General features: G+C 49.7%; 2 protein-coding genes across 5 annotated transcripts in view; both read right to left on the bottom strand.

Moving 5' to 3' along the window:
- The window catches only part of LOC100026508 (anoctamin-7), a 24,590-nt gene extending 4,850 nt beyond the window's left edge, over positions 1-19,740 (bottom strand). The window contains exons 1-17 of the mRNA XM_056795718.1: positions 19,637-19,740; positions 16,632-16,774; positions 13,050-13,155; positions 12,591-12,742; positions 12,017-12,124; positions 11,701-11,837; positions 10,453-10,510; positions 10,253-10,363; positions 9,938-10,103; positions 9,766-9,856; positions 9,545-9,641; positions 8,002-8,145; positions 4,340-4,477; positions 4,047-4,145; positions 3,338-3,440; positions 993-1,104; positions 111-165 (exon numbers count right to left, since the gene is read on the bottom strand). Of these exons, the coding sequence (XP_056651696.1) occupies positions 111-165; positions 993-1,104; positions 3,338-3,440; positions 4,047-4,145; positions 4,340-4,477; positions 8,002-8,145; positions 9,545-9,641; positions 9,766-9,856; positions 9,938-10,103; positions 10,253-10,363; positions 10,453-10,510; positions 11,701-11,837; positions 12,017-12,124; positions 12,591-12,742; positions 13,050-13,155; positions 16,632-16,774; positions 19,637-19,709 (1,893 nt within the window). The 5' untranslated portion in view covers positions 19,710-19,740. The remainder of the gene's footprint in view (positions 1-110; positions 166-992; positions 1,105-3,337; positions 3,441-4,046; positions 4,146-4,339; positions 4,478-8,001; positions 8,146-9,544; positions 9,642-9,765; positions 9,857-9,937; positions 10,104-10,252; positions 10,364-10,452; positions 10,511-11,700; positions 11,838-12,016; positions 12,125-12,590; positions 12,743-13,049; positions 13,156-16,631; positions 16,775-19,636) is intronic.
- Positions 19,585-26,424, bottom strand: CPLANE2 (ciliogenesis and planar polarity effector complex subunit 2). Of its 4 annotated transcripts, none has more exons than XM_007491652.3 (6): positions 26,301-26,424; positions 25,275-25,445; positions 24,021-24,173; positions 23,292-23,416; positions 22,403-22,539; positions 19,585-21,060 (listed from the first exon to the last, which is right to left on the bottom strand). In XM_007491652.3, exons 2-6 carry the CDS (start codon positions 25,384-25,386, stop codon positions 20,754-20,756), a joined length of 834 nt encoding a protein of 277 aa, XP_007491714.1. In that variant the 5' UTR covers positions 25,387-25,445; positions 26,301-26,424; the 3' UTR covers positions 19,585-20,753. The 4 variants fall into 4 exon arrangements, with proteins under 4 accessions (XP_007491714.1, XP_007491713.1, XP_007491715.1 ...); XM_007491651.3 differs by having other exon boundaries at positions 25,927-26,352; XM_007491653.3 differs by having other exon boundaries at positions 26,166-26,352.

Here is a 26,424-nt window from a genome sequence, read left to right as displayed (position 1 = left end):
CCTTCATGTATGGAACCTGGCCTTGAGATGCTGCAGAGATGCAGGGGAAGCATGCAAGGTTAGGGCAAGGGGCCCTCCTGGGCCTGTCTGTCTGCCCAAGAGCTACTCACATCCTCATTCCTCATGCCCAGCAGTGTGCCATATTGTCCAGGGTAGCCCACGAACCTGTAGGGCCAAACCACCAGTTGGACTCACTGGCCAACACCACGCCAAAAATCTATTCACAAATAGGCCAAGAACTCAAAAAATTTAGGTCGGAAGAGCCATTAAAACATAGAATCTCATGTAGACTCTAAGAGATCACCCAAATGCAAATATTAATAATATGGAAATGGGTCTTGATCAAAGAGACACAGAAAACCCAGTGGGATTGGTTGTTGGCTATGGGAGGAGGGGAGGGAAAGAACATGAATCATGGAACCATGGAAAAATATTCTAAATCAATTAATTAAATAAAAGTTTTCGATTCTAAAAAATAAAAATAAAATAAAAACATAGAATTTCAAAGCTAGGAGGAATCTGAGGCCAAAGAATATGAGAATTTGGAGGGTCCTTAGAACACAAAATATCAGAACTGGGAGGGGCTTAGAACACAGAACATCAGTTTTTGGAAGGGTCTTAGAACATGGAATATCAGAGCTGAGAGAGACCTTAGAACACAGAACATCAATGTTTGGAAGGGAGTTAGAACACAGAGGGGCCTTAAAACAGAACATCAAAGCTAGGAGGGATCTCAGAACACGGAATTCCAGAGCTGGGCAAGTTGGCTTACATCTCAGGGAATTCTCTAGGATTCATTATAATAACTAGCATTTATACAGAACTTTAACATTTGCAGGTGCTTTACAGACAATCCTGGGAGGTAGGACTCCCCATTATACAAATGAGGAAACTGAGGAAAACAGCGGTAAAATGATTTGTCCAGGGCCACACAGCTAAGAAGAATCTGTGGCCACATTTGAAATTCCGGTCCAGCTGCCACATCCCCTTACCTGCCTTTGAAGAAGGCCACGTAGAAGGGGGAAGAGTAGAAATTGACAAACTGGAAGATGAAGACTTTAAAAGTGAAGGCATCTTCATGAAGGGTCTGTGTCCGATGCATCTCTGGGGATTTATGGGAAAGGGATTTTGTTGAATGGAAGTAAATTAAAGGCAATCAGAGGTCAAGCTGGAGAGGGAGTAAGCCCATGCCTGGCATGGTTCATCTTTCTTGCTTCTCTTGGTGTCCCCAATATTGCCCAAAGGGGTTGGTTTCTGGCTTGCTTTTCCTTCCCTTCTCTAAAACCCCTCAGGGGCATTTCATAGCCCCATAGGTTCTGGGGATCCATGAGCCCCAAATACAATGACAAGAGAGGTAAAATTTGCCCTTGGGTCTCAGAAAATTAGAATGTCAGAGTTGAAAGGGACCATAGGGGCCATCCATTTCCACCTGTGCTTGAATTAGAACTCCTTCTGTGGCATACAAGCATCCTTTGCTTGAAGATCTCCAGTGAGGGGGCTTTTAGGGAAGTAAAGAAGATGAGACCCTGGACTTGGTATAGGCAGACTTTGGTCTTAATCTCTCTTGACACTGATTAGCTGTGTGATTCTGGGCAAGTCACATTGTACCTAAATTCCTTCATCTGTCCAATGAAGGGGGTGGATTTGATGACCTCTAGCTCTAAGCCATGCTCCTATGACCTCCCAAGGCAGCCAGTCCCATTTCTGAACCCTCCCACACCACTCACGCCCTCAAGTGTGTTCGTCTCCCTACAGGAACTTGGTCCTCACAACTCATGTACACCAGGGGACCAGGACTCAGGGAGGTGCCTCCCTGGAGTGGGATAGACCAGACCTGACTAAGCAAAATTTCCTCCTGTGGATCCTATATTCATCTTTCAGAAACTTCCTTCTATAGATTCTAGTGCTTCTCTCTGGCTCCAAGCAAGCTATGTCCCATCCCTCTTCCAATATGTATCACACTTGAATGTTGGACTTCTTGATTCCAAGGCTGGCCCTCTCACCACCATGCTGTGCTGCCTCTCCAGTGCCTGACACAAAAGAGGCACTCAGTAAATGTCTATTGATTGACAGCGTGACTTGCGGGTATATTAATTGTGGTAGAGTGTTTGGAATGATGTCTGCTAATCCTACAGCTTCATCAGGGTCCAACTGCAGTCCTGGGTTCACTTCTGAGCATCCCATTTCATCAAGGACATTGACAAGAAGAAGCATGTCCAGGAAAGGGTGACCATGATAGAGAAGAAACAAGACTATAGATTCTGCCACCCAAAATACTATTTTGCTATAAGAATGATGAAAGGAGTGTTTTCAGAAAATCCTGGAAAGACTTGTATGAACTGATACAAAGTGAAGTGAACAGAAGCAGGGAAACACTGTATACAGCAACAGCTATATTGTAAAGATAATCAACTCTGAAAGACTTAGGAACTCTGATCAACATGATGATCCATTGTGATTCCATCACTCACCAGATAGCAAATGGATGGACTCAGAATACAAACTGAAACCTATTTTCTTTCCTTCCTTCTTTCCTTCCTTCCTTTCTTCTTTCCTTTCTTCTTTCCTTCTTTCCTTCCTTCCTCCCTCCCTCTCTCTCTTTTTCTCTCTATCTTTCTTTTTTCTTCCTTTTTTTTTGCTTCAATATGGCCAATGCAGAAATTGATAATATTTCTAAGAGGTTTCGTCTTTTTTACTTTCTCAATGGGCAAGGAATTAAGAAGGGGAGGCATTAGCTCTTTGTAAAATTGGAGCTATCCTAAAGTGGAATGAGCTATCTTGGGAGATTGCTGGTAGGAGAGCTATTTGTTACTAGTGAGGCAGGATGACCAAAGGGAGTCATAAGTCCAGTGTTCATGTCCTACTTCTGATTTCTAGCTGGAGTGAACCTTGGCCAATTCTCTGGGGTTCGGGTACTAAGTTACAAATGGTGCAATTTGCTTTGGTGAAAGGAGTTCCCACCCCAGGAGTTGCAGTCATAAGACAAAATCAAAGTTCATAAGATCACAGATTTAGACCCAGAAGGAATTTTGAAGATTATCTAACTCCACCAATTTACAGATGAGAAAACAAACTCATATACATGAAATGACTTGCCCAAAGTCACAGAACCAAGATTTGAGCTCAGACCCCCTGAGCTCACTGGAAGACTTCAAGTAAAGTCTGTTGCCCTTTTGTCAGATACATCCCTATTCAAGTTTGGTCTAGAAATGGTTTCCAGTGGCTTTCCATTCTGAGATTGTATATGTGATTGAACTGCTTTGTGATGATATTGGACAAATACCACCAGCCTCCCCCATGACCCCCTGCTCTGGCCCTGCTACCGCCCCATACTGACCCCATTTGGTGAGCTGCTCCGCCAGCGACGTGTACACCTTTCCCATCAGGAGAATCAGTACTAGATTGAGGAAGGTACTGCTGATGTTGGCAATGTTGCCAGCCTGCAAAGCAGTCACTGGCTGGTTACCTGGGACTGCCTGCCCTTCCTTGCCCAGGACCCACACACACACACACACACACACACACACACACACACACACAACTCACACCCCCAAGCCTACTCATCTCCCCTCAGGAACTTAGACCTCACTGCTCATTGCAGAACCAAACACCAGGCAACCAGCACTCAAGGAGCTGCCTCCTAGGAGTGGGATGGAATGGGTGACCCAGTTTAGACCTGGGAGGGACCTTAGAGAATGTCAGAGCTGAGGGGGCCTAGAACGTAGATTTTCAAAGCTGGAGGAAGTCAGAGTTGGGAAGGCCCTTAGAACATAGAATGTTAGAGCTGGGAAAATCTTTAGAATATAAAATTTCAGGCATGAATAGGAATTTTTGAGATCATTGCATTCAGCCCCTTTATTTTTCAAAGGAATAAACTGAGGCCCAGAGAAATTATTTGCCCAAAGTTACCCAACAAGTAAGACTTCAGGTCTTTGGTTTTTCCATTATACCAACTGCCTAGTGGCCAGTTATGGGAACAGAAGGAAGAGAATAAAGAGGGGGAATGGCCTTCTTCTTCCCCTCTCTCTCCTGTAACAGGTACTCACCTGGGTCATGAGCACAGGGTTGCCTGTATGGAACATCACGATGCTGACAATGCCACGGTACATGATGACAGATACTAGGAAGATCATCACCACACACAGCTGTGGGTCAGAAGCAGGAGAGAGTCAGGGCCTGGGAAATGCCTGCTCAGATTTGGCCTGGGGCACTTCCCCAGGGAAAGCTGCTCATCCCCACTTCTACATTGCTGGTGAAGCCTTCTTCCATCCTTCCCACTCTGGACCCTCCCAGCTTGAGGCCATCCTTGACCTTCCCTTCCCTTGACCTCCAAGCTCACCATGACAAGGATGGCCATGGACCCAGTGACCATGCGGGAGAGGCGGGCTCTAGGAGGAAAGTAGGGCTCCTTTAGTCCAGTCACCGGGTTCTGAGCCATCTGAGGTGCCATAGCTGCAAACTCTGGGCGGGGACGCTCCTGCCAAAGATAGGGGACAGATCAGGGTCTGGCCAGCTGGCTGAACATCCTGAATAGCCTGGGAATGTTCAATACCAAAGGAGAAAGGAGAAGGGACAAACTAAGGAAAACTGGTTGTATTGAGGGTAAGGTTCCTGATGGCCTGGAGCTTATGGATATTGGGAACTGGATCTCCTACCATTTCCCCCATCTCCAATTGGAATTGGAATACCCTTCCATGTCCAAATCGTCCCATCCTTCAGACCTTACCTCTTCCAAGACGTCTTCTCTGATCTGCCCTGCTCAATGATATCTCCCTTCTCAAATCACTCAATTCAAGAATACAAACAACAAGAGATCTGGAGTCCAAAGGGAAGGGAAAGAAGGGAACAAGTATTTCTATAGCACCCACTAGGTGCCAGACCCTGTGCTAACTACTATGTATAAATATTATATCATTTGATCTTCACAATAATCCCAGGAGAACAACCCTGCAAGATAATGCTGTTATTATTCCTACTTTACATTTGAGGAAACTGAGGCAGGTAGAGATTTAAGTGACTTTGCCTAGGGTCTTGCAGCCAGTAAATGTCTAAAGACAAATTCAAATTCAGGTCTTCCTGACTCCAAGCTCCAAGCTGCCTCTAAGGAAGCCTAGATTCAAATCTTGACTCTGTCTCATATTGCATGTGTGACATGGGGCAAATAACTTGACCTCTCTACCTTTAAATCTATGGTCCCATGATTCTTATTACTACCATGATTGTTTGTCTTTTCCTCATCCTTTTTGATGGGGTCCAGACAGAAACAGCCCAAGGCCAAATTATCATCCTACAATTACTCTTTTAGAGTTTAGGTTCTTTAGACTATGGCTCAGGTGAGAATAAAATATTGTATTTCATATTTAAGTAAGGGTATTGGAATGTTAATCAACTTTGGCAGACTCACTGCAAGCATTCCAGGAATTCCAGCAGCTGGCAAAATGATGAGAATGATCAACCCCACCTCCTTTCCCCACCTGGTTTTGATTTTCCTCCCACTAAGTCTCTATATTTTGAAAGCTTTATATTCCATGCATTTTGGAAATTACAAATATTTGGGATGGCAGTATCTGTTAAATTGTCATTCTTAGATATCTATGTGTCTATGTAACACCTAGGCAGTCATGAACAATAGTTTCTGTCTATAATGATGTCCCTGTTCTAATACTTCATTGTTTTTCCATTTTGCTGGGAAGCTAGAAGATTCCATTACATCATCCCTTGCCACAACTGTACTGTCATTTATCACTGTAATGATGGGAATGCTTTCTATTTCTTGTTTGATCTGACATGTTTTTGTTGTGTAACCATTTGCATAGCCAGGAATTTTCCATCTTCTTTCTTTCAGAATTCTCCTGTAATCTTCCCAAGTCTCTGTGATCAAGTTTTCGATGGATACTCAGTTGTTTATTTGGTTCTTTGCATCATAATCTTCATTGCAATCCCTGTGACTTTAATTGTTAAAGATGTTGATAATTTTTTAAATATTCTTGCTTTTTGGATTCTATCCTACCTCTTTTGGGATGTCTCCAATTGGGTAAGATGGTGTTCATGTTTTCTACAGAACACACCAATTAGATATGGACGTAATTTTTCATTGTCTTTCTGCTGGTCCCCATTAGTTTCCTCAAGTCAATTCTGCCATGGTGGTATTTGACCCATGTACTTAGGAGTATTACTAGATCACTCCACCTTTCCTTCTATGATCCTTAGTGCCAATGGCCAAAGTACATACTCTTTTGCATAAATCCTGAAATCCTGTAACACTCTGTCAAATATCTTGGAAACATTGTGTTCATTCACAATAGAGCAGATGTAACATTTCTGAATCCCTCTGTTTGGCATAATTGATCAAATGGTTGGATTCCTGCTACCCAACTCAAAAAGGGCTTTTAGAAATTCCAGTCTAAGTATGCCCATCTCCTTTTTTTCTACAAAACCTTTCCATTCCATCTTAGAATCAATACTGTGCATTGGTTCCAAGACAGAAGAGCAATCGGGGTTAGACATGGGGGTTAAGTGATTTGCCCAGGATCACACAGCTTGTAAGTGTCTGATGTCAAATTTGAACCCAGGACTTCTAGTCTCTATCCACTGACCCACCTAGCTGTCCCTGATGATCTACTTTTCAAAATCACTCCAGCCATGGCCATTATTTTTACACTTCTGGAATCCTGATATGATTTTAATGACCTAAAATTCTTCAGTTCTTTCTCCCTCCACTGATTTAAGAAGCTCCTCCATTTCTGCTCTTGCTTCATCTAATCTGGATTAAAGTAGGAAATGACTTCTCAAGATTTCCCTGTGTTCATCTAAAATATGCCACTTTATAGCTGAGAGCCACGGATATTACTGACAAAGAGTAGAAAGAAGCCCTTGCTTTTGACCAGTAAGTCTTGCTTCCAATTCCATTGATGTTATGCTGCTGGACAATAAAAAATGAGTATTTTATATCTAAAGTCTAGTTCATGTGTACTTGGGGGTTTAATCCACTTCCCTGGTCAGCACATCCACTAGGAAGTTTGTTTGGCAGGTGGGATAACTGGTATTTCTGATGCGATCACACATCTTGACATCTTGAAGGAGCACCATTTACTCTGTTGTTCTCTAGCTCAAGCTGATGGGCACAAGAGTTTTGAGTGAGGCCAATCTGTAGCCCTAGGCTATTCTGTCTATTTTTTTTTTTATAAACCCTTACCTTCTGTCTTGGAGTCAATACTGTGCATTGGCTCCAAGGCAGAAGAGTGGTAAGGGCTAGGCAATGGGGGTCAAGTGACTTGCCCAGGGTCACACAGCTAGGAAGTGGCTGAGGCCAGATTTGAACCTAAGACCTCCTGTCTCTAGGGCTAGCTCTCAATCCACTGAGCTACCCAGCTGCCCCCTATTCTGTCTATTTTTAACCTTCATAGGAACAGTTACATCACTGCCAGGGTGTAGACCCAATCTGTCTTGATCCCAAATGGCCACCATTCAGGGTTTCTGCCATATCTTCACAGAGAACAGTGGTGCAATTTGTCCTGTATATATCTTATTCTAAGAGTAGTTAGATGGTACAATGAAGAGTATCAGGGCTGGATTCAGGAAGACTCATCTTCCTAGGTTCAAATCTGGCCTCAGACATTTACTAGTTGGGTGATTCCAGGCAAGTTACTTAACCCTGTTTGCCTCAGTTTCTACAGTAGAAGAACAGTAAGGTTTGGGAATGGAGGTTAAGTGACTTACCCAGAGTCACCCAAAGTACCTGAGGCTTGCTTAGAACCCAGAACCTCTCTTCTCTAGTTCTGGCTCTCATTCCACTGAGCCAACCAGCTGCCCCGACTTAGTCAATCTTTTCAAACAGATCATTGGGAATAGAACTACCAAGAAATGGAAGAAATGGGAGGTCTAGAATTTAGGGCCTCTGAAAATTGGGGAAATGGAGAATGGGTCATCCTGGGCGAATGTGGCACTGGAATTGGACCTTGGGAATGAGTCCAGTGTGGTGGGCAGGGAGGGGGAAGTCACCTCCTCTTCTTGGAAATCTGCACAGTCCCAGTGATGGGCCAGTGTGGCATTCTTCCGTCTCCAGTGCTCCAGGAAGGCCATGGCCCAGAAGGACATGAAGATGCTGAAGAAGACAGTCCCTGGATTGTCAAAGAGGTAGCCCAGCTATGGGGGAAACAAAGAGGGAGCCAGCATGGGCCTGGGATCCTCAGACCTGAGCCTTGTTACAGCTCACAGAATCCTGGATCCGGAGCCAATATGGGCCTTACTGACCACCTAGTGGAACTGCAAATAAAAACACTAAAGCCCAGAGAGAAGAAAGACCTCGCCCAAGATCACCCAGCTAGTAGGCAATAATAATAATAATAATAGTTAGCAGTGATATAATAACACTTTGAGATTTGCTAAGATCTCATTTGATCCTCCCTGAGACACAATTATTATCCCCTGATTGCAAGTAAGAGAATGGAGCCCAAGAGAAGATAAGCCAGAGGCACTAAACTAATATGGGTCTTAGGTAGGACTTGAACTTGGGTCTTCTCCACTCCCAGTTCAACACTCTATTCCTTGCCACCTGCAAAGCCTGGATTGAAACTTGCCGCTCCTGACTGCAAATATAACATGTTGCCACCGCACCACGATCCTGGGGGACCATGCTATCCACTGAATTCAATTCCACAAATATTTATTAAATACCTACTGTGTGCCAGTCATCATGCTTGGCACTGGTGATATGGGGATGAAAATCAAAATAGCCCCAAGGTGCTTAGAGTCTAGCGAGGAAAAGCAACACATGCACAGAAATACAAAATACATGCAAAGTAAATTGCCAAGTGAGTACTCATGGGGGATGGGGAGAGGAAGGGGGAGGTCGTGGCATCTGAGCTGATCCTTGAACAGATCTGGGGATTCTAGGAGGAGTTAGTAAGGAGTGGAGCATCCCAGGCATGGGGACTGAGAGCACCATCAGGAGACAAAATGCTGTGTCAGATTGGAATGCACAGGGTACAAGTAATATGTCTAGAGAAAAATATTAGAACTGGATTTCAAAGGAATTAGGCTGCTACAAAGAGAAGCTTCTCTTTTATCACGGCAATAGGGAGCCATTCCAGCTTCTTGAGCAAGGGAGTGAATCAAGAAAAAATGAAAAGTATTTTTTTACAAAAGCACTTAAATGTTTTATACTATGTGCCAGGTGCTGTCACAAGAATTGAATAAATAAACAGAAAAAGCAATGTGGTCCTGGTTGTTAAACAAGCCCACACTCCAATTGGGTAAGACAATATGTTCAGGGACAGGCCTAAGGGTGCAGTGGCAGGGGCTTACATAGTGAGACTTAAGGAATATCAATTTAGTAGTTGCATGCATCTAAAGTCTAGTTCATGTGTACTTGGGGTTTAATCCACTTCCCTGGTCAGCACATCCACTAGGAAGTTTGTTTGGCAGGTGGGATAACTGCTTGGGAAGGAGAAAGACTAATTTCTGGTTACCCCAGGGTGGGATTCTAAGTCGAGCAGAATCAGATTCCCCCATCCCAAACCCACAACACCTCTTTCTGGCTCACCTTGGCCATGGGGCAGATCTCTGAGATGTTCCAGGTGGCACAGGTGGCACAGAGTGGGCACATGACGAAGGTGCCTCCACTGGCACAGATCTCCTTCCTGAAGGCAGAGGGCAGCCGGGGCTGGCTGAAATGCCACATTACCTGCCCTCCCCCATCTAGTTCCCGGATGTCTGCCCAGACACATGGCTAGCCTACTCCAGGTATGCCCCGGGGACACTCACGCAGGGGTGTTGGTGCCCATGGTGAGGAGGCCTGAGAGGAAGACCAAGGTGCCCACGATGGCAGCAGGCAGCAGCCAGGCAGTGTAGAAACCTGGAAAGGCAGAGAGCAGGGTGAGAAGAGCCTGCCAGCATCCAAGCGGGCACCCAGCCCCTGACCCTACGACCGCCTCACCTAGCCAGGCAAAGTAGATGGCCACCTTCTCCCCAAAATACTCGCGCACATGGTCCAGAGGCTGGTATTTGTGCCAACAGCGCCAGCGTGCCCAGTAGGAATACAGCAGCTGTCGAGGGTTCAGGTCTGCCCCAGGCACAGGGTACCCAGGCAGCTCAAAGGGGCCCTGGGAAGGAAGAGAGGCAGGACGTGTGGCCAGGAGCGGCCAAATCCCTCCACGGCAGCTTCTCAGAGCTGGCATTCGAGGGTGTGAAGCTTTCCATGCCTTGGATGGAGATGCCCAGGGAGATGCCTACCCCTTGGGGGAGCTTCTACCTCATGCAGGGGGAAGGCAGCAGTGTAGACCCCCTCCGCCAGCAGGCGGGCAATGCCCATCTCTGCGTGTTTCCTCTTCCCATATGCCGTGCGGGCTAGGATCTCTGCCACCTGCAGAGGGAGAGACCCCCGGCTGTCCGGCTGGGAGGGCCATCAGAGCCCCCATTCCGTTCCTCTTTCCCTGACTGGGAGTCACTCACCACACGGTGTCTCTGGGTGTTGGAGAAGTAGGACTCTGGGGCATCACTGCCCACAAACCTGCGGGAGAGGCAGAGCCCAGGCTGGCTCACAACCCTGACGTCTCCCCGGAGACAGGGCGGAAGCGAGCAGAAATACCCATGCCCAGCAGAGCTGACCCAGGCCCAGAGCCAGGCTGCCCAGTGGCAGAGACCTGAGAGGCTCCTGGGTCTGACCTCATCCAGCTATCACTTGTATACCTCCAGTAACAGGAAACTCACTCATTCCACTGCGGGATAGCTCTGATCCCAAAAGGGCCCCTGAGATCTTTTCAGAAGGGCTGTCAGTTTTCATAATAATACTAAAACGTTTTCATTCCTTTTCTCATATTGTTTTTATTTTATAAATTGTGTTTAATATAAATAATCAATTTTAAATTTTGACTGCTAGTATAAACCCCCCGAAACTAAGGAGGAACCAAAGAGGGTTTGTAACCCTCCCAGAATGTCTGGCTTAGTAACAACTCTAAGATGGAAGGGCAAACTAGGCAAAGGAATTGAGTGACTTGCCCAGGGTCACACAACTAGGAAGTATCTGAGGTCAGGTTGGAACTCAGGTCCTCCCAACGCCAGGTCTGGCTCTCAATCCGCGGAGCCACCCAGCTGCCCCCATAGGTAAGCGTTTATTAAGCACCCACTGGGTGCCAGGCGCCGAGGGTGAAGTATGAAAAGGAAGTAGTATCTGCCCCCAGGGAGCTGACATTCAGTCAGAGGAAACGACTTCTAGATAAATGGAATGACGCAAAAGAAGCGCAGAGGGAGAGCCCCTGCAGCGCAACGAGGAGAAAGGAGGGCGCGTCCTTGCCACCCTCCAGCCCAGCGCCCGGCCCGGAGCCGCCTCGCTGGACTGAGCCCCCGGAGCCGAGGAGGCAGGGTTCATGATGGCCGCGAGCGAGGAAGGATCCCCCCACACCTGGCGCCGCTCCAGTAGGGCCTGGTGACGGAAGAGCTCTCCATCGATGGCAGGGCGCAGTTCAGCCGGACTTCACCGATACCTCCCAGCACGCGCCAAGCCCCACACTGGGGGGAGCTGCGTCGGGCTGGTGTCCTTTGAACGAGTCGCTCTCTGGGTCGTTCGGAGCCGACGCGGCTTCGCCTCTTCTGCTGGCGGGCTCTGGAGGGGCTGGAAGGTTTGGGCCTGGTGCCGTGCAGGCGCTTGGCAGTGGGTGGAAGGGCAGGCCCTGGCCTTTGGGTCAGGGGGTTGCTACTCACTTGCTGAGCTTGGACCGGCGGAAGGCACACGTGTAGAAGCCCAAGGGCTTGTTGGGTACGTGTTGTTGCAAGAGGTTGGGGAGGCGGAGGCGACGCAGGATCTCAGCGGAGCCATCTGCGTCTGGGTTGGGCTGGACCTGCGGAGAGCCTTTCCTGGTCTCTTCCCAGCCCTTACTGGCCACCCCCCAGGACCGCTGCTCCCTCGGTCCCCAGGAGGCAGGGCTCCTCTGTCCTGATCCCCGCAGCCTCCTTCACATCCAGTTTGGGGAGCTCCACTGTCTCGGAGGCCCCGAGTCTGCCCATGCCCACAGCCCACCTGCAGGGGTGCCCGCATGCAGAGGTCCTCTGCGTAGTAAATCAGCACCTCCCAGGGGGCACTCAGCTTCAGGTAGTGCACCGCCCTCTGCTCCCCAGGGGTCTCCTCCTAGGGACATGGAGACAATCAGAGGCCCAGACCTTCCAGCCCCCAAACACCTGCCTATCCAGACAGCCACCCCCACGTCCGTACTCTGACCTGACAGCTGGGGGCTAAGAGGGAAGGATCCCAGAATCTGGGAACCCCAGAAGCAAGATAGGAAGAAGAGTCCTCCGAAATAGGGCTCCAAGAAGGACTTATGGCACTGGGCACAAATCCAGCTGGAGTAGGGCAAACACCCCAACGTCTGATGCTGTCAAGCTGGGGTAAGCCTGGGGGTCTGGTGATAGGACGGCGGTGCCCTAGAGCATGGAGCAGGGCAGAGGACTGCCTTAAGTGTGCCCACCATGTTGGCACCGTGGGAACAAAACGCTGCCTCAGTCGGAGCTCCACTTGGAAAGGCAGAGCTTGGAGGAGCCCTAGACCACTCAATCCAGAGGAGGCACCCAGGGGCGAGCAGCAGACCTGGCCTCACCTCCTCCAGGAGCAGCCCCGCTGCCTGAAGATTCCTTTGGAATTTCCCCCGCCATCTCTGCTGCTGGCGCCTCTGTCGCTCAGTCTTAGTGAGCCCTGCCAGGGCGCCCCTCCCAGGGAGCCACAGCTTTTCCTCCCACACTAGCACAAAGTCTGTTGGAAGGAGGGTCCTCGGTGGACATCTCCCCCACCCGCACCATTTCCCTCTCCCCAACTCTTGTTTGGACATGGGGAGACCTCATTCAGTGACAGGGAATTGAAGCCATTGTCCTTCGACCTAATGACGTGGGAGGGAAGGGGGAAATTGGAATGGCATCGAAGGAGACACTTGCCAGTGCCAGATGTGTGTGCAGGGCTGGACGGAGAGGTAGGACGGATGCAGAGAAGCCCTCCCTGGACTGCCCCCGTCGGGGCGTGGGCCCTAAAGGGTTGCCCCATCTCCCTCTCACCAACTTCTCACCAATCTTGGTTTTCCCGTCTCGGAAATAGTTGCCCCTGGAGTCTAGAGAAGAGCTACGGGAGCACGGGGAGCAGATGGGGTTACCCTCCTCCTCTTGCTGCCACTCCTGGGGTGGGGAAGAGGGGGGGAATTTGAGCTAGAGATGCAGCTTGTACTATACTGTGCCCAACTCCACCTCCAGTCCCAGCTGCGCCAGCCCCTCCCTCCCACCCAACCTCCTACTGCCTGCTAACTATAGAGCCTCGAACAATGGAGCTGCTGTCAGGGATCTGAGAGAAGCCCCCCCCAGAAACCCCACATCCTTCTCCCCTCAGACTTTCCTTACCTCTTCAGCCTCTTCCCTAGTCCTCCCCCAAGGGACTTTCGGAAGCCTCCCGCTCCTCCCAGTCATTTCTTCTTCCCCCAAGTCCTCCACTTCCCCAGTCATCCTTCTCCCGGGTCCCAACTTCCCCAGCCCTCATCTCCCCACTCATCTTTCTTAGATTTCCAAGAATTCGAGCTGAAAAGAAATCCCTAAGGCCACCTGTCCTTTGCCCAGAATCTCTAACAAGTTAGCGATTATCCCCATCCTTTGCTAGGAGACCTCGACGGAGGGAAAACTCAATGCTTCCCAAGGCAGATCGTGCCATCTTGGGATGGCTCTTACTGGCAGGAAGTTTCTCCTTACATGAAGCCCAAATCTGCCTGGCAAAACCCATTGCAAACTGTCGATTCAGACTGAGTTTGAAATTCAACAGAACTCTCAGATATTTTTTTTTTTAATTTAAACCCTCACCTTCTGTCTTGCAGTCAATACTGTGTATTGGCTCCAAGGCAGAAGAGTGGTAAGGGCTAGGCAATGGGGGTCAAGTGACTTGCCCAGGGTCACACAGTTGGGAAATGTCTGAGGCCGGATTTGAAACTAGGACCTCCATCTTTAGGCCTGGCTCTCAATCCACTGAGCCATCCAGCTGCCCACAACTCTCAGATATTTAGAATGTTCTCCAGTCATGTCTACCCAATAGTCTACTGATGAAGTCATTGTCTAACCCAAAGTATAGGGGGTAACATTTAATTCTCCTCGATCTTCTTATACTAAAGCAATTCCTCCCTCTCTTCTCTCCCTGTCTTTTCATCTTAGTTTGCCTCTATCCTGGAGAGATCCTTTGGCACCTTCGCCCTGTCTGCTAACATAACTCTCCTTCCCAGCTTCAAATCATCCACCAATCTGGTGAGTCCAAGTCACTGAGAAAGACGTGAAAGAGCCCAGGGCCAGGCCCAGCTCCCTGGGGCACTCCACTGGACACCACCCTCCAAGCTGAAGCCGATTACTCTTTGGGACCGGCCATTTATTTGCTCCACCTTGGGATCAATACCGCACAGTGGATCCAAGGCAGAAGAGTGGTAAGGGCTAGGCAACGGGGATTCGTTCATTTCTAAATTCAATCATTTCCAAATTCCCCAAAGTCTACTCTCATCCTGCCAGTATCTTGCATCTTGTCCATACAGATAGCATGAGAGACTTCCCTTTTTTTTTTTAACTTTCCATCTTGGAATCAATACTGTATATAGGTTCCAAGGCAAAAGAGAAGCAAGGGCTAGGCAATGGGGGGTTAAGTGACTTGCCCAGGGTCACACAGCTAGGAAATATCTGAGGTCAGATTTGAATCCAAGATCTCCTGTCTCTAGGCCTGGCTCTTCACCCACTGAATCACCCAGCTGCCTCCTTTCAAATATTTTTGCTGAAATCTAGCTAAGCTATGGTGATAGCATTTCTGATTTTCCAGACTAGTAACCCTGTCAAAAGAGGAAATTAAAATCTGCTTATGATGGATGGATGAATGAATAAAAGAATTTTAAAACATGTTTATTATGTACCAGGCACTGTGCTGGGTGTTAAAGGGGAGACTTAAAGACAAGTGAGAAAATTCCTGCCCTCAATGAGATTCCATTCTAGGATGTCCAGAGGACTTTTTGCCTAGAGAGTCCCCAAGAGGCTGAGCAAATGAAGCTGTGCTGGCCTTTAGTGATCATTGCTTCCTTTCCCAGAAGCCTCCTGCAGGAGAGCAGTAAGGGCTGAGCAATGGGGGTAAGTGACTTGTCCAGGATCACACAGGAAATGTCTGAAGTCAAATTTGAACCCAGGACCTCCTGTCTCTGGACCTGGCTCTCTAGAATGTTGCCAGGAATCACACCCAAACTCATCAAGCTACCATTTGAGGGTTCCATTCTCTCCCTTTGAAAATTAGAACAGTTGTTTTCCTCCAGTCTTTCCCCCCTCTTCCATTTTCCAAACACAAGAATAGCTAACACTATACAGCTCTTCCTATGTGCCTAGCACCATGCCAAGCCCCCTATACTTGCCTCATTGATCCCTGATCGAAGCTCAACAACTTTGCCCCCTACCTTCTTCAGTGGCTGGGATGTGGTTCATCTTAGTCATCTCGGTCCCGCCACTCTCAGTCCTCCCCTAGTCAACAGCTTCTCCCACTTTCCTCATAGCCATTTTTCTCCTCCAAGCCTTTAACTCTATCCCTCTCAAACTTCCCCTGAATCCCTCAGCCCTCCCCAGTCCTTGGTCTTTCCTCATCTACTGGGTTTCATGTGGGAAAGGGACCTCTAGTCCTGCCTCCAGTCAACTCTACACCCTGGTAAAGTACCTTGATAATCTAGAATGGGAGTGGAGGAGGAATATGGGGCTAAATCTTCAAAGGTAGAGCCCCACCAACCTAGACACAAAAAAGGAAGTATAGGGAGCAGCTAGGGAACTCTGTGGATTGAGAGTCAGGCCTAGAGACAGGAGGTCCTGGGTTCAAATTTGACACTTCCCAGCTGTATGACCCTGGGCAAGTCACTTAATCCCCATTGCCTAGCCCTGATCATTCTTCTGCCTTAGAACCAATACAGAATATTGATTCTAAGGGGGAAGGTAAGGGTTTAAAAAATAAATAAATTTTTAAAGGAAGTATGAGGGCTGGGCCAATCATAGGATATTCAAATCTTATGCAAATCTTATCTCTTTCTTCTGGTGTTCTCTCTCCAACAGATTGGACTGAAAGGGGGTGAGGGGTGGGCCAGGAGGTATATCTAAGCCTTCAGGTAGTTCTGGGGTTCTGAGATATTTGACAAATTTTAGGAAGATACCCAAAGAGCTACCATCTCACTTGCTGCAATCACACCATCCTTACCCCTTTGGAAGAGGTGGGAGCTGGGAGGTCCCCACTCAGCACATGGGCATGCTGTCTGTCCCCTCACTGCTCCCTACCCAACAACACACCCCAGCTGGAGCCCTTCACCTCATCCATCACCTGGACCAATGCCCTAATTTTACAGAAAAGAAAACAAATCCATCAACAGCAAATGACTTGCCCAAGATCATAGTTAATTACTGGTGAATCCTGAACTTGAACCCCAGGCTCCTCACTCTCAGGCTAGTGTTCTTTCCATGGCATCTTCCTCCCTCCCCCAGTATCCATTCTGTGGGGTGCCAGTGAGTCAAGGAGGGCATCTGGGGGATGAGAGGAGGCAGTAACCCAGGTCTGCTTTTTCCTGGCCCTAACAGTTCAGTGGCACCACCACCCCAACCCTGGGCATGGCACTCACTTGGGCAGTAGCACGATGCACCCCATTCCGCAGAGACCCCCTAGGGAGAGGAGCTGGTCCTTGTTCCAAATCAAGCAGCAACTGGACATCCTGCTTCCTGGACTCTTTCTTCTTCATTCTTCTGACAGAAGGATCGGGGGGCTCTAGTAGTCCCCAGACCAAGGAGAGAAAAGGGAACTCAGGGACTGGGGCTCAAGAAATTCTTCTCTGATTCAGCAGCATCCCTGGGAACAGGAGCGAGGGAGGAAGGAGGCTGCTGCTACACCGTATTTCCTCACATCCTAGCAACCATCTAGCTCCTGAGGGTTGGGCTCCACTACAGATGGGGTCCCAAGGAGTCATCAATAATAACAGCTTGTGTTTATTATATAACATGGCACAAAGCTCTTTCCCCATAATACCTCTGGCAAGGGAAAGTGGAAATATTACTTTTGTTGTTCAGTCATTTCTGGGTTTTCTGGGCAAAGATACTAGTTTGCCATTTCCTCTTCCAGGTAATTTTACAGATTGGGAAACTGAGGCAAATAGGATTGAGTGACTTGCCCACAGTCACACAGTTCATAAGTGTCTGAGGTCAGATTTGAACTCAGCAGATGGGGTCTTCCTGACTCCAGGCCCAAAACTCTATCCATTGCCCCCATTTTACAAAGGAAGAAACTGAGGCTTAGTAAAGAAAAAGATTTTGACAAAGGTCATACAGCTGATCACTGGCAGCCCTAGGTTTAGAACTGGTATTCCAGCTCCAGATCCAGAGGTTTGTTTCTTGGTTTTTGTTTCTTTTTCCTTATGCCATACGCAAAGGAAGTGATGTGAGAGGGATGAGTGCACTGAATAGAATAGACACTCCATCTAATTGAGGGGAGAGCACAGCAGAATCTGCCAGGGCACAGTGGAAGGGACCAGATGTGTTCTAGGTCAGTTGGACCTTACATAATGTGACCAGGAACACATTTCCTTTCTCTGGGCTCAATTTTTTTCCCCTGTAAAATGGGTGATTGTTGGATTTGATGACAGAAGAAACTTCTTCCCAACAATTGTTCAGCTGTGTCCAACTCTTTGTGATGCCATTTGGGGTTTTCTTAGCAGAGATACAGAAATAGTTTGCCATTTCCTTCTCCAGCTCATTTGACAGATGGGGGAACTGAGGCAAACATGGTTAAGTGATTTGTCCAGGGTCACACAACCAATAAGTATATGAGATCACTTTTGAACTCAGTTCTTCCTAACTCTCAGCCTGTAGCTCTCTCCACAGCACCACTGAGCTGCCCAGTGATTAGAGCTGTCCAAAAGTGAGATGGCTGAGTGCCCAAGGAGCTGGGGAGCGGGGTTCCCCCTTGTTGGAGGTCTTCCAGTAGAGGCTGGATGAACCATTCCTTAAGTTACAATACATTCCTTTTAGTATGGATTCATCTTGCTGGCTACTAAAGCCCCCCAGCTCTGGATTCTGGGAATAGTTGAGTTCTAAGGTGGATCCTCGATCTAAAGTTCTTCAGTCTAGAGCTGGCCCTTCTGGTTCTCACATTCTGCAATCTAAGGGCTCTTCCTGCTCTGACTTCTGCAACTACACATACACATTTGAAGAGACTAGCACATCTAGGGAATCTCCTGGAGGAGGCAGAGAAGGCAAAGCCTCTGGGTTCCCCAGGCGGAGGGCAGCCTCCATATCCATCCTGCTCCAACATCCTAGCAGAAAGGAGAAATGCATCCCCTCACCCCACAGAACACTGGTGAAAATGGGAGGGGTCCTTCCCTCCCAGTCACCCGTTCCTACATGTGGCTGAGCACCCAAGAAGCCTGGGTCCCTAGAGGGTCCCAGGTGTTGGTTTATCTGTTACAGGGGGCACTTGGTTGTTGATCCCAAGAGTCCAAGATGGGGACTCTGCATCCTGGCTCTGTGCCACTGGAGAGTGGTTCCCCATCATTCTCAGAAAGAGAAAAGGGCATGGGGTGGAGAGAGGGCAGTAAAGGACCCAGAGAAGCTGGTTGGGGCTGGTCCTCTCCACTTTGCCCAAGGCAGAGCCTCAAAGGCTTTACCACTAGTAGTCTCCCTATTTTAGGGCATCAGTTTAGAGGTGGAGAACCTTCAGAGATTGGAGACCAAACCCCTCATTTTGCACATAAAGGAATTAGACCCAGCAAGATTGGGTCTAATTCCCATTCCCTTAGGGAGGGAAACTAAACCCTTGACCTTTGACTTCAAACAAGGCTCCCCACCCCCAGTACTGGCAGCATGCTTTAAAGGTTTTTTAAACCTTTTTTTCCCCTCAAACTCTTTCCTTTCATCTTGGAATCACTACTATGCATTGGTTCTAAGGCAGAAAAGCAGTAAGGGCTAGGCAATGGGGATAAGTGACTTGTCCAGGGTCACACCGCTAGGAAGTGTCTGAGGCCACATTTGAACCCAGGACTTCCTGTCTCTTGACCTGGCTCTTAATCCACTGAAACACCTAATTGCCCACTATGCATTAATGGTCACAAAGCACTTAACCCACAACAGGGGAAGTGGCTAATCCAAGTACTAACATCCCATATTACAGAGAAATCGAGGCTCAGAGAAGGTCAAGATTCTGCCTCCTGGGTCAGAAGCCTCCAACCCAGGTTTCCCAACTACAATTCCAGGGCAGCGGTTCTGCCATTTGCATTGGCTCCACTATTAGGAAAAATAAAGCTCAGCCAGAGGGCCCCGCAGTCCCTCCCTCCCAAATTTGCAGCATTAGCCCAGCTGCCTGCAGGAAGCTATTAGTGCTGAGCTGTGGCCTAGACCAGAGTGAGGAGCTGCTGCAGTGCTGGCCAGGAGTTTAGGATCCCTCCACCATCAGCATAGAGGGGGCAGAACAGGGTCTCCATACCCTCGGGGTCCCCCAGCCTCTAAATCAGGGCTCCCAGCCCTATTTTGGTCCCAGGCCCTTCTGAGGAAATGTTAATGCCTAAAACAGAGGATTACACACCAAAATGAATATTATCCACCAGGTCTATTATAGAGCATCTCTCCCTGCTCCACCCACCTTCAGGCCCCATCAGACTTGTCTTCTGACCGATTTCCTGGTCCTTGTCCAGTCTGGCCCTTCGGGACGCCATCTGGGATCTTCTTGGCAATGTCCTCGGAGTGGGAAACAGAGGCCAGCAGGGTCAAGGGACTGGCCCAGGGTCACACAGCTAGAGTCTAAGGCTGGATATGAATAAAGGCCTTTTCTTCTCCAACTCATTTTACAGATGTGCTGTAGCCGCTGGGCCACCTCCAATGCTACTCATGCCAGAGTTGCCTGGTCCAGCCCCTGCCCTCCCCTCCTCCCTTAGGTCTCCCCAAACTTCTGAATCAAGCCATCTGGTCCAGGAGGGAAGGCGGAGGCTCTGGTAGGTGGATGGGTGGGCCTTTGAGGACAAATGAAGACGGATGACCATATGAGGTCAGGCAGCACTCAGCAGCAAAATGTGAACTTGAACCCAGGCCCCCACACCTCCTAGGGCTAGTCCGCTGATGGGCCTGGGCTTGGACCTTGTCCTCCCTTCTCACCTCCCAGGGTCAGAAATGACCCAAGACTGTCTGGTCCACTTTACAGTGGAGGAAGAGGTGTCTCGGGGCAGGAAATCACTTGCTTCAGGTCCCAGGTAGTAAGTGGTGAGCTAGAATTCAAGCATGAGCCTTCGGAGTCCAGATAGAGGCCCCCTTTTGCTATCCCACAGACACGAAGTCCCAGCCTGCCTCAGGGATTTGCACCAGTTGGCGTTTCCAGGGCAATTTAAGGCCAGAAAAATGCATTCTCCACAACATCCCTGTGAGGGAGATAGGATAACTGCATTTCCATTTTACAGAATAGAAAACTGTGATCAGGAATCAAAGCACAGGGGGCAGCTGGGTGGCTCAGTGGATGGAGAGCCAGGCCCAGAGATGGTAGGTCCTGGGTTCAAATCTGGCCTCAGACACTTCCTAGCTATGTGACCCTGGGCAAGTCACTTTACCCCCATTGCCCAGCCCTTACCACTCTTCTGCCTTAGAACCAATACACAGTATTGATCCTAAGACAAAACAGAGGTTTAAAAAAAAAGTGAAGTGACAAGTTTAAGGTCACACCTGGGACTCCTCTCCATGCCTCTGTCCCAAGCATATCTGCTTCTCCCCACTCAGTCTTGCTCCTGGGAGCCCCTCCTGTCAGACGCCCCGTCCAGAGCCTGACCCACCGCCATCTGGGGGCTTCTCCTGGGGCCAGGGATAAGCCCGGCCGCCACCTGGTCCTGGTGCCACAAGTGCTCCCCCAAGCCATTGAGGATATGAGCCACATCCAGCAGACCAGCCCTCCCGTCCAGGGTGCGCCCATCGGCCAGCCGGCGCCCAGGCACGCTCTTCACCCGCAGCAGGGGCAGCTCCCAGGCCTGCCGGAAAGCTGTGAGGTCCCGCTCCGGAACGTCCGTGTGCATGTACTGATCAAACCTGATGAGGAGGCAGTCAAGGAAAGCAGAGCATCGCCTTCCCAATGCCCTTAAGCCTCCCCGACCTCCCTGGGATGGCCAGCTGAGCGCCTCGGCCTCCTCCCGCCTCCCCCAGGACAGCTCCCTGGGCATCAGCTTCCCCGCCACCCTCGGAGAGGCTGAGCTTCATGAGGAGGAACCTCGGGGCTCACGGAGCCCGGGCAGGAATCCCTCGTGCCGGGGTCCCTGGCCGAGGTTTCCCAACTCAGAGCGCCCTTTCTGCATGGCTTGAGCAGAGTTCACACAGTTAAGAACAGGATCCTCGAGGCTGCCCCTCTGCAAAGGGGCCTGGTCTGGCAAGTTCCCATACGTGGTTTTGAATCCTTATTTTCTGACCCGGAGTCGAGTCTAAGGCATGAGGACAATCGGGGCAATCTAGGCAATCGGGGGACTCGCCCAAAGAAACACGGCTAGAATGTGTCTAAGGCCATATTTGAACCCAGGACCTCCCAGCTCCGGGCCCAGCTCCTATCCGCTGTGCTAGCAAGTGCTCCCCACTCGTACCCCACACCCCTTTTTTCTAAACCCTTACCTTCCTCTAAAAGCTTTCATCTTCCTAAAATCAATTCTATCTATTGGTTCCTGGGCAGTAGATCAGTAAGGGCTAGGCCGTGGGGGTTAAGTGACTTGCCCAGGGCCACACAGCTGGGATCTGAACCCAGGACTTCCAGTCTCTATAGAGGCCTGGCTCGCTCTCAGTTCACTGAGCTCAAGAGCTGCCCCTCCCTAAAGTTACCTTCTGCCATTCAGTCAGCTCTTTGAGGGCAGGGCGGGCCTGTGGCCTTCCTGCCTTCCCTCCCTCTCCCTCCTGTCTACCTCTCGTGCTTCCCTCCCGCCATTAGGATCCCCAGCACTTAGCACAGTGCCTGGCACCGAGGACGACCATTATCTATGTTGGAGCGCTGCCGGAAGGCTCTGACCCAGAACTCCTAACAAGGAGCCTAACCGGATGAAGACGTCACTGGGAAATGCCTATCCAAACAAATGACAACATAATAAACACCGCTAATGTCAAATTGTGGCTGTCTAAGTCAAGACGAAGTCGGCCTGCAGGTCTCGCTCTCTCCTGGAGTCGGCCGGGCCCACGGGGAATCTAAGGAGCAGGACCTCATCCGGGTCTCTCCAGTGAGCCTCCCTGCCTCTCTCTTACTCAAAGCCTCGAGACTTTTCCTCTCCTGACCCAAGAGTGTGGAAGCAAATGGAGGGAGGGGCCTGTTGGACCAGGGAAAACGGACGGAGCCGCCAGGGCCTCGCGCCCCTCTGCCGGGCCCAGGATGACGCACGAGAAGAGGCCGCGAGGATACTTGGAGCCGATCACCATCTTGACGGCGTTGGGGGCATCTCCGGCAATCCGGGAGAGCTGAGCCGGGAGGTCTTCGAAGGAGGCCCGGTCGGTGAAAGAGAAGAGGAAAAGGAAGGCGTCTGTTTTCTCCTTGCAGGCCTAGATCACAGGAGCATAGATTTAGAGCCAGAAAAGCCCTAGACGTCATCGAGTCGAACCCTTCCGTTTTACAGGCGAGGAGCCAAAGCTGGCGGGTGCCACGGTCCACGACACCACCCGGCCTCTCCACAGAGAGCTTTCAGACTAACGCTGGGGACAGCCTCGACACCTCCCTCCGTGAGCCACGGCTCCTCCCAGGACTCCTCGAGCTATGGCTCAGGGTGCCCCGGCCCCTTCAGGTCAGGAATAAGCACCAAGGGTTTTCACCTGCATTGTCTCCTCCTCCCACCTTCCAGGACAGCTCTGGGGCACCCACCTGGCTCATTCATGCATTCTACATATCAAGCACTGGGCTAGGCACCAGGCTGGATGGAAAGTAGAGACACAGGGGGCAGCTGGGTGGCTCAGTGGATGGAGAGCCAGGCCTAGAGACGGGAGGTCCTGGGTTCAAATCTGGCCTCAGCCACTTCCCAGCTGTGTGACCCTGGGCAAGTCCCTTGACCCCCATTGCCTGTCCCTTAGCACTCTTCTGCCTTGGAGTCAATACACAGTATTGACTCCAAGATGGAAGGTGAGGGTTTAAAAAAAAACAACTAACTAAAGCCAATTACTGGAATAGAAAATAACATAAAAAAAAAAAGAAAGTATAGACACAGCAGCCCTGGTCCTGAGGAGGCTTACAGTTTAAGGGGGGAAGGGAACAGCACACCAAGCACAAGCATTCTCAGTCCCTCTCCTGCACCCCCACTCACAGGTAAAATGTGATCAAATTTCTTGAGTGCCGCTTCTCCACAATCCCAGAACTCAAAGCGGAAGATGACCACTCGTTCGCTGGCCTGCAGTTTGGCGGGCCAGTACACTACTGTCGTCTGGATACCTGGGGAAAGGGGTCGCTCAATGCCTCCATTCCCTGTCCCTGCCCCAGCCCCAGCTCTCCAGACAGGACAGGAAGAAGAAGGCCAAGAGCCAGGGGCAGGTTCTAGAGGAGACAGTGTGCCCCTTCAGCAGGCCCTGAGGCGCGGAGGGAGCCCTGCCCACAGGAAGCACCTGCTTTGGGCACCTGTCAAAGGGCAGAAGCACACAACAGACCCGGCAATAAGTACAGCCAAACATCAGAGGAGGGCCAGAAATACATGAGTCTATGGGAATAGAGCTAGGGACCCCAATTTAATCAGAGGAGATTCTCCAGGAGAGATGGCTTTGGGCTTGTTTTGTTTCTTTTTTAACCCTCATCTCCCATCTTAAATCAATACTGTGTGTTGTTTCCAAGGTAGAAGAGTGGTAAGGGTGAGGCCATGGGGGTAAAGTGACTTGCCCAGGGTCACATAGCTAGAAAGTCTCTGAAAACACATTTGAACCCAGGACTTCTCAATCCACTAAGCCACCTAGTTGCCCCCCAGAGATGAGTTTTAAAAAGATAATAGAGGCTGTTAGTCCCTTATTTCAGACCCAAGGCCACCCCTCCTATCAACACCACTTACCTACTGTTTCATGGTGTATCACAGGAACCTCCAGGCCGGCCAACTTGGCCACAAGGGCTGTCTTCCCCACCCCACTCTTCCCAGAAACAAAAATCTTGTAGCTCGCAGTGTCGGCAGCCACCTGAGGCGGCAGAACAGGCCTCTCTAGCAGTCCTAGGGGAATAAGTGATCCCTGGTTCAGACAGTCACTCCCTGAAAGCAAAGCCCTTTCCCAGCTTGGTGACCATCCAGTCCAATCTCTCCATTTTTCAGGACCAGAGAGGGGAAGAAATTAATGATACTGCAGGGACTAGGACCCAGAATTCCTAACTTCCAGATGAGGGCTCTTTCAATGATACCGTGTGTGTTCAATGTATGAATGCATTCAACATACATTTTAATTAGACTAGATGAAGAGCCCTGATAGGGATGACCCAATTCTTGCAGACGTGGGAAAGTTTGTATTAGATGATCTCTGAAGCCCCTTCCAAAACCAAGACTTAAGAAAAACCTCAGGGGATGGGCACTAGCTTTTCTGACACTGCTATTGAGTTATGGTGTAACTTTGACAAGACACTTTTTCCTCTCTGAAACTCAGTTTCTTCACCTGTAAAATATGAGGATAGAAGAGACTATTTATAGGGTTCCTCCCAACTCTGACATTCTGTGTTCTAAGCACCCCTCCCCCAGTCTCTATCCTAAGGCCCTTCCAGCTCTGATATTCGACACCCCAAGGTCTCTTCTAACTCTGAAACACTAGATTCTAAGATCTCTCCATCACTGACATTCTACACTCTAAGGTCCCTTCCAGCTCGGACATTGTTTGTCATAAGGTCCTTCCAGCTCTGACATCCTGTTCTAAGATCCCACAGAACTTCACCATTCTGCAAACTAATGACTTTTGGATCTCAGAATTATGTTTACATTGTTGGGTTCCAAAGTTCCTTCTGGCTCCCATATCCTGCTTCTTTTCTCAAATCTGATGGATATCCTATTCCTTGGGCCATCCCCTAAGGCTTTACAACTGGCAGGGAAGACAAATGGGAGATCAAAGATAACCAGATCACTTTCTTCTGGGAGTCAACAGCCCTGAGAAGAGTCATGGAAAGTCAGAACATGGAAAGACAAAGTTTGAGCTCACCTAGTCCAACCTCTTAATTTTTTCTGAGAAAGAAAAGGAAGCCTCAAGAGGTTCCAGCCTAAGGTCACACAGTGTAGAAATGGGATTAGCACCCATCTGGGTCCCTGGCCTCTGCTGGCTTAGTTACCACTCACCAAACACCCTTCGCCGGTTCTTCCGAAGGATGCATGACAGATGTTCTTTGCCCTCTGTGCTCTCATGCCAGTCAGGGACAATCACAGAGCCTGGTGCTGGGAGCCGGGCCATGGCCCTCCCCAGATATTCCGTTCTCACCAGAGGACTGAGGAGACTGAAGTACAACAGACCTGTGACATTGATGGGAAGACCTAATGAAAAACAGTCTCTAACTATCCCTTCTCTGTCTCTCAAAGAGGAAAATCTACCTGACCCAAGCTCTTATTTCCCCAAAGAGGCAAGTACACAGTCCCTCCATTCTCTCCCTGCCCAGGGAGACATCTCCAGGGGGAACACAAGACCCCCTTAGCCTTATATTGCTTCCTGGGGTATCTTTAAAGAGCCACGCTCTAGATCCGGGGCCCCAGATGGGGAGTTACAAGTCACCACCCAGCCTCCTCTCACTGGCCCAGCATTAGCAAAGCTTCCCTCTACCTCCCTCTCATTCCCCAGATGGACACAGACAAGATGCTTCCCGTTACCCTAGGGAGACAATAATAGTACCCCATCCTCCCAGAGGCCACAGCCAGGATCCCTGCTCCCTTACCCCTAGGGGCACAATACAGCATCCTCTCCTGTGGAGGGGAGGGAGGGAAAGGGGAGGATATTAACCTGAGGGGGACATTAACAAGGTCTCTCTCTCTTGCCCCAAAATGACCCAGGGAAATTATAACAAGATCCCTCCTTCCTGGGAACCTTCTCCTCTGCGGGGGAGGGGAAGGGTGAAGGACAAAGCCTTTCCCTCCTGCACCGCAGGAGAACAATGGCAGGATCCCCTTTCTTCCCTGCCTCAGGGGGCCATTGACAAACCCCCTCTTCTCACTACCCCTAGAGGGCGACAGAAACCTTACCCTCCCCTCACTGGCCCTCCTTTTTTTGTAGCTCAAAGAGAGCAATTATTCTCGCCCCTCTCCTCCACCTGCCCTGCACTGCACCCTCTAAAAGCCCCTGTTCACCAACTCCTATTAGCTAGACACCGAAGGTACCAGCTTCTACACGGGGTAAGTACGACTTCACCGCGCACGCTCGTCTCCGCCCCGGGATCCAGCTCCAGAAGTCGGAAGAGAACTCCTAGAGCTCGCGAGATTTGGGACTTTACTGTTACTATGG

The sequence above is a fragment of the Monodelphis domestica genome, chromosome 4 (genome assembly GCF_027887165.1).
Source record: "Monodelphis domestica isolate mMonDom1 chromosome 4, mMonDom1.pri, whole genome shotgun sequence".
Taxonomy (NCBI): Eukaryota; Metazoa; Chordata; class Mammalia; order Didelphimorphia; family Didelphidae; genus Monodelphis; species Monodelphis domestica.
The sequence above is the reverse complement of the archived record's forward strand: the minus strand, read 5'-3'. Positions and strand labels throughout refer to the sequence as shown.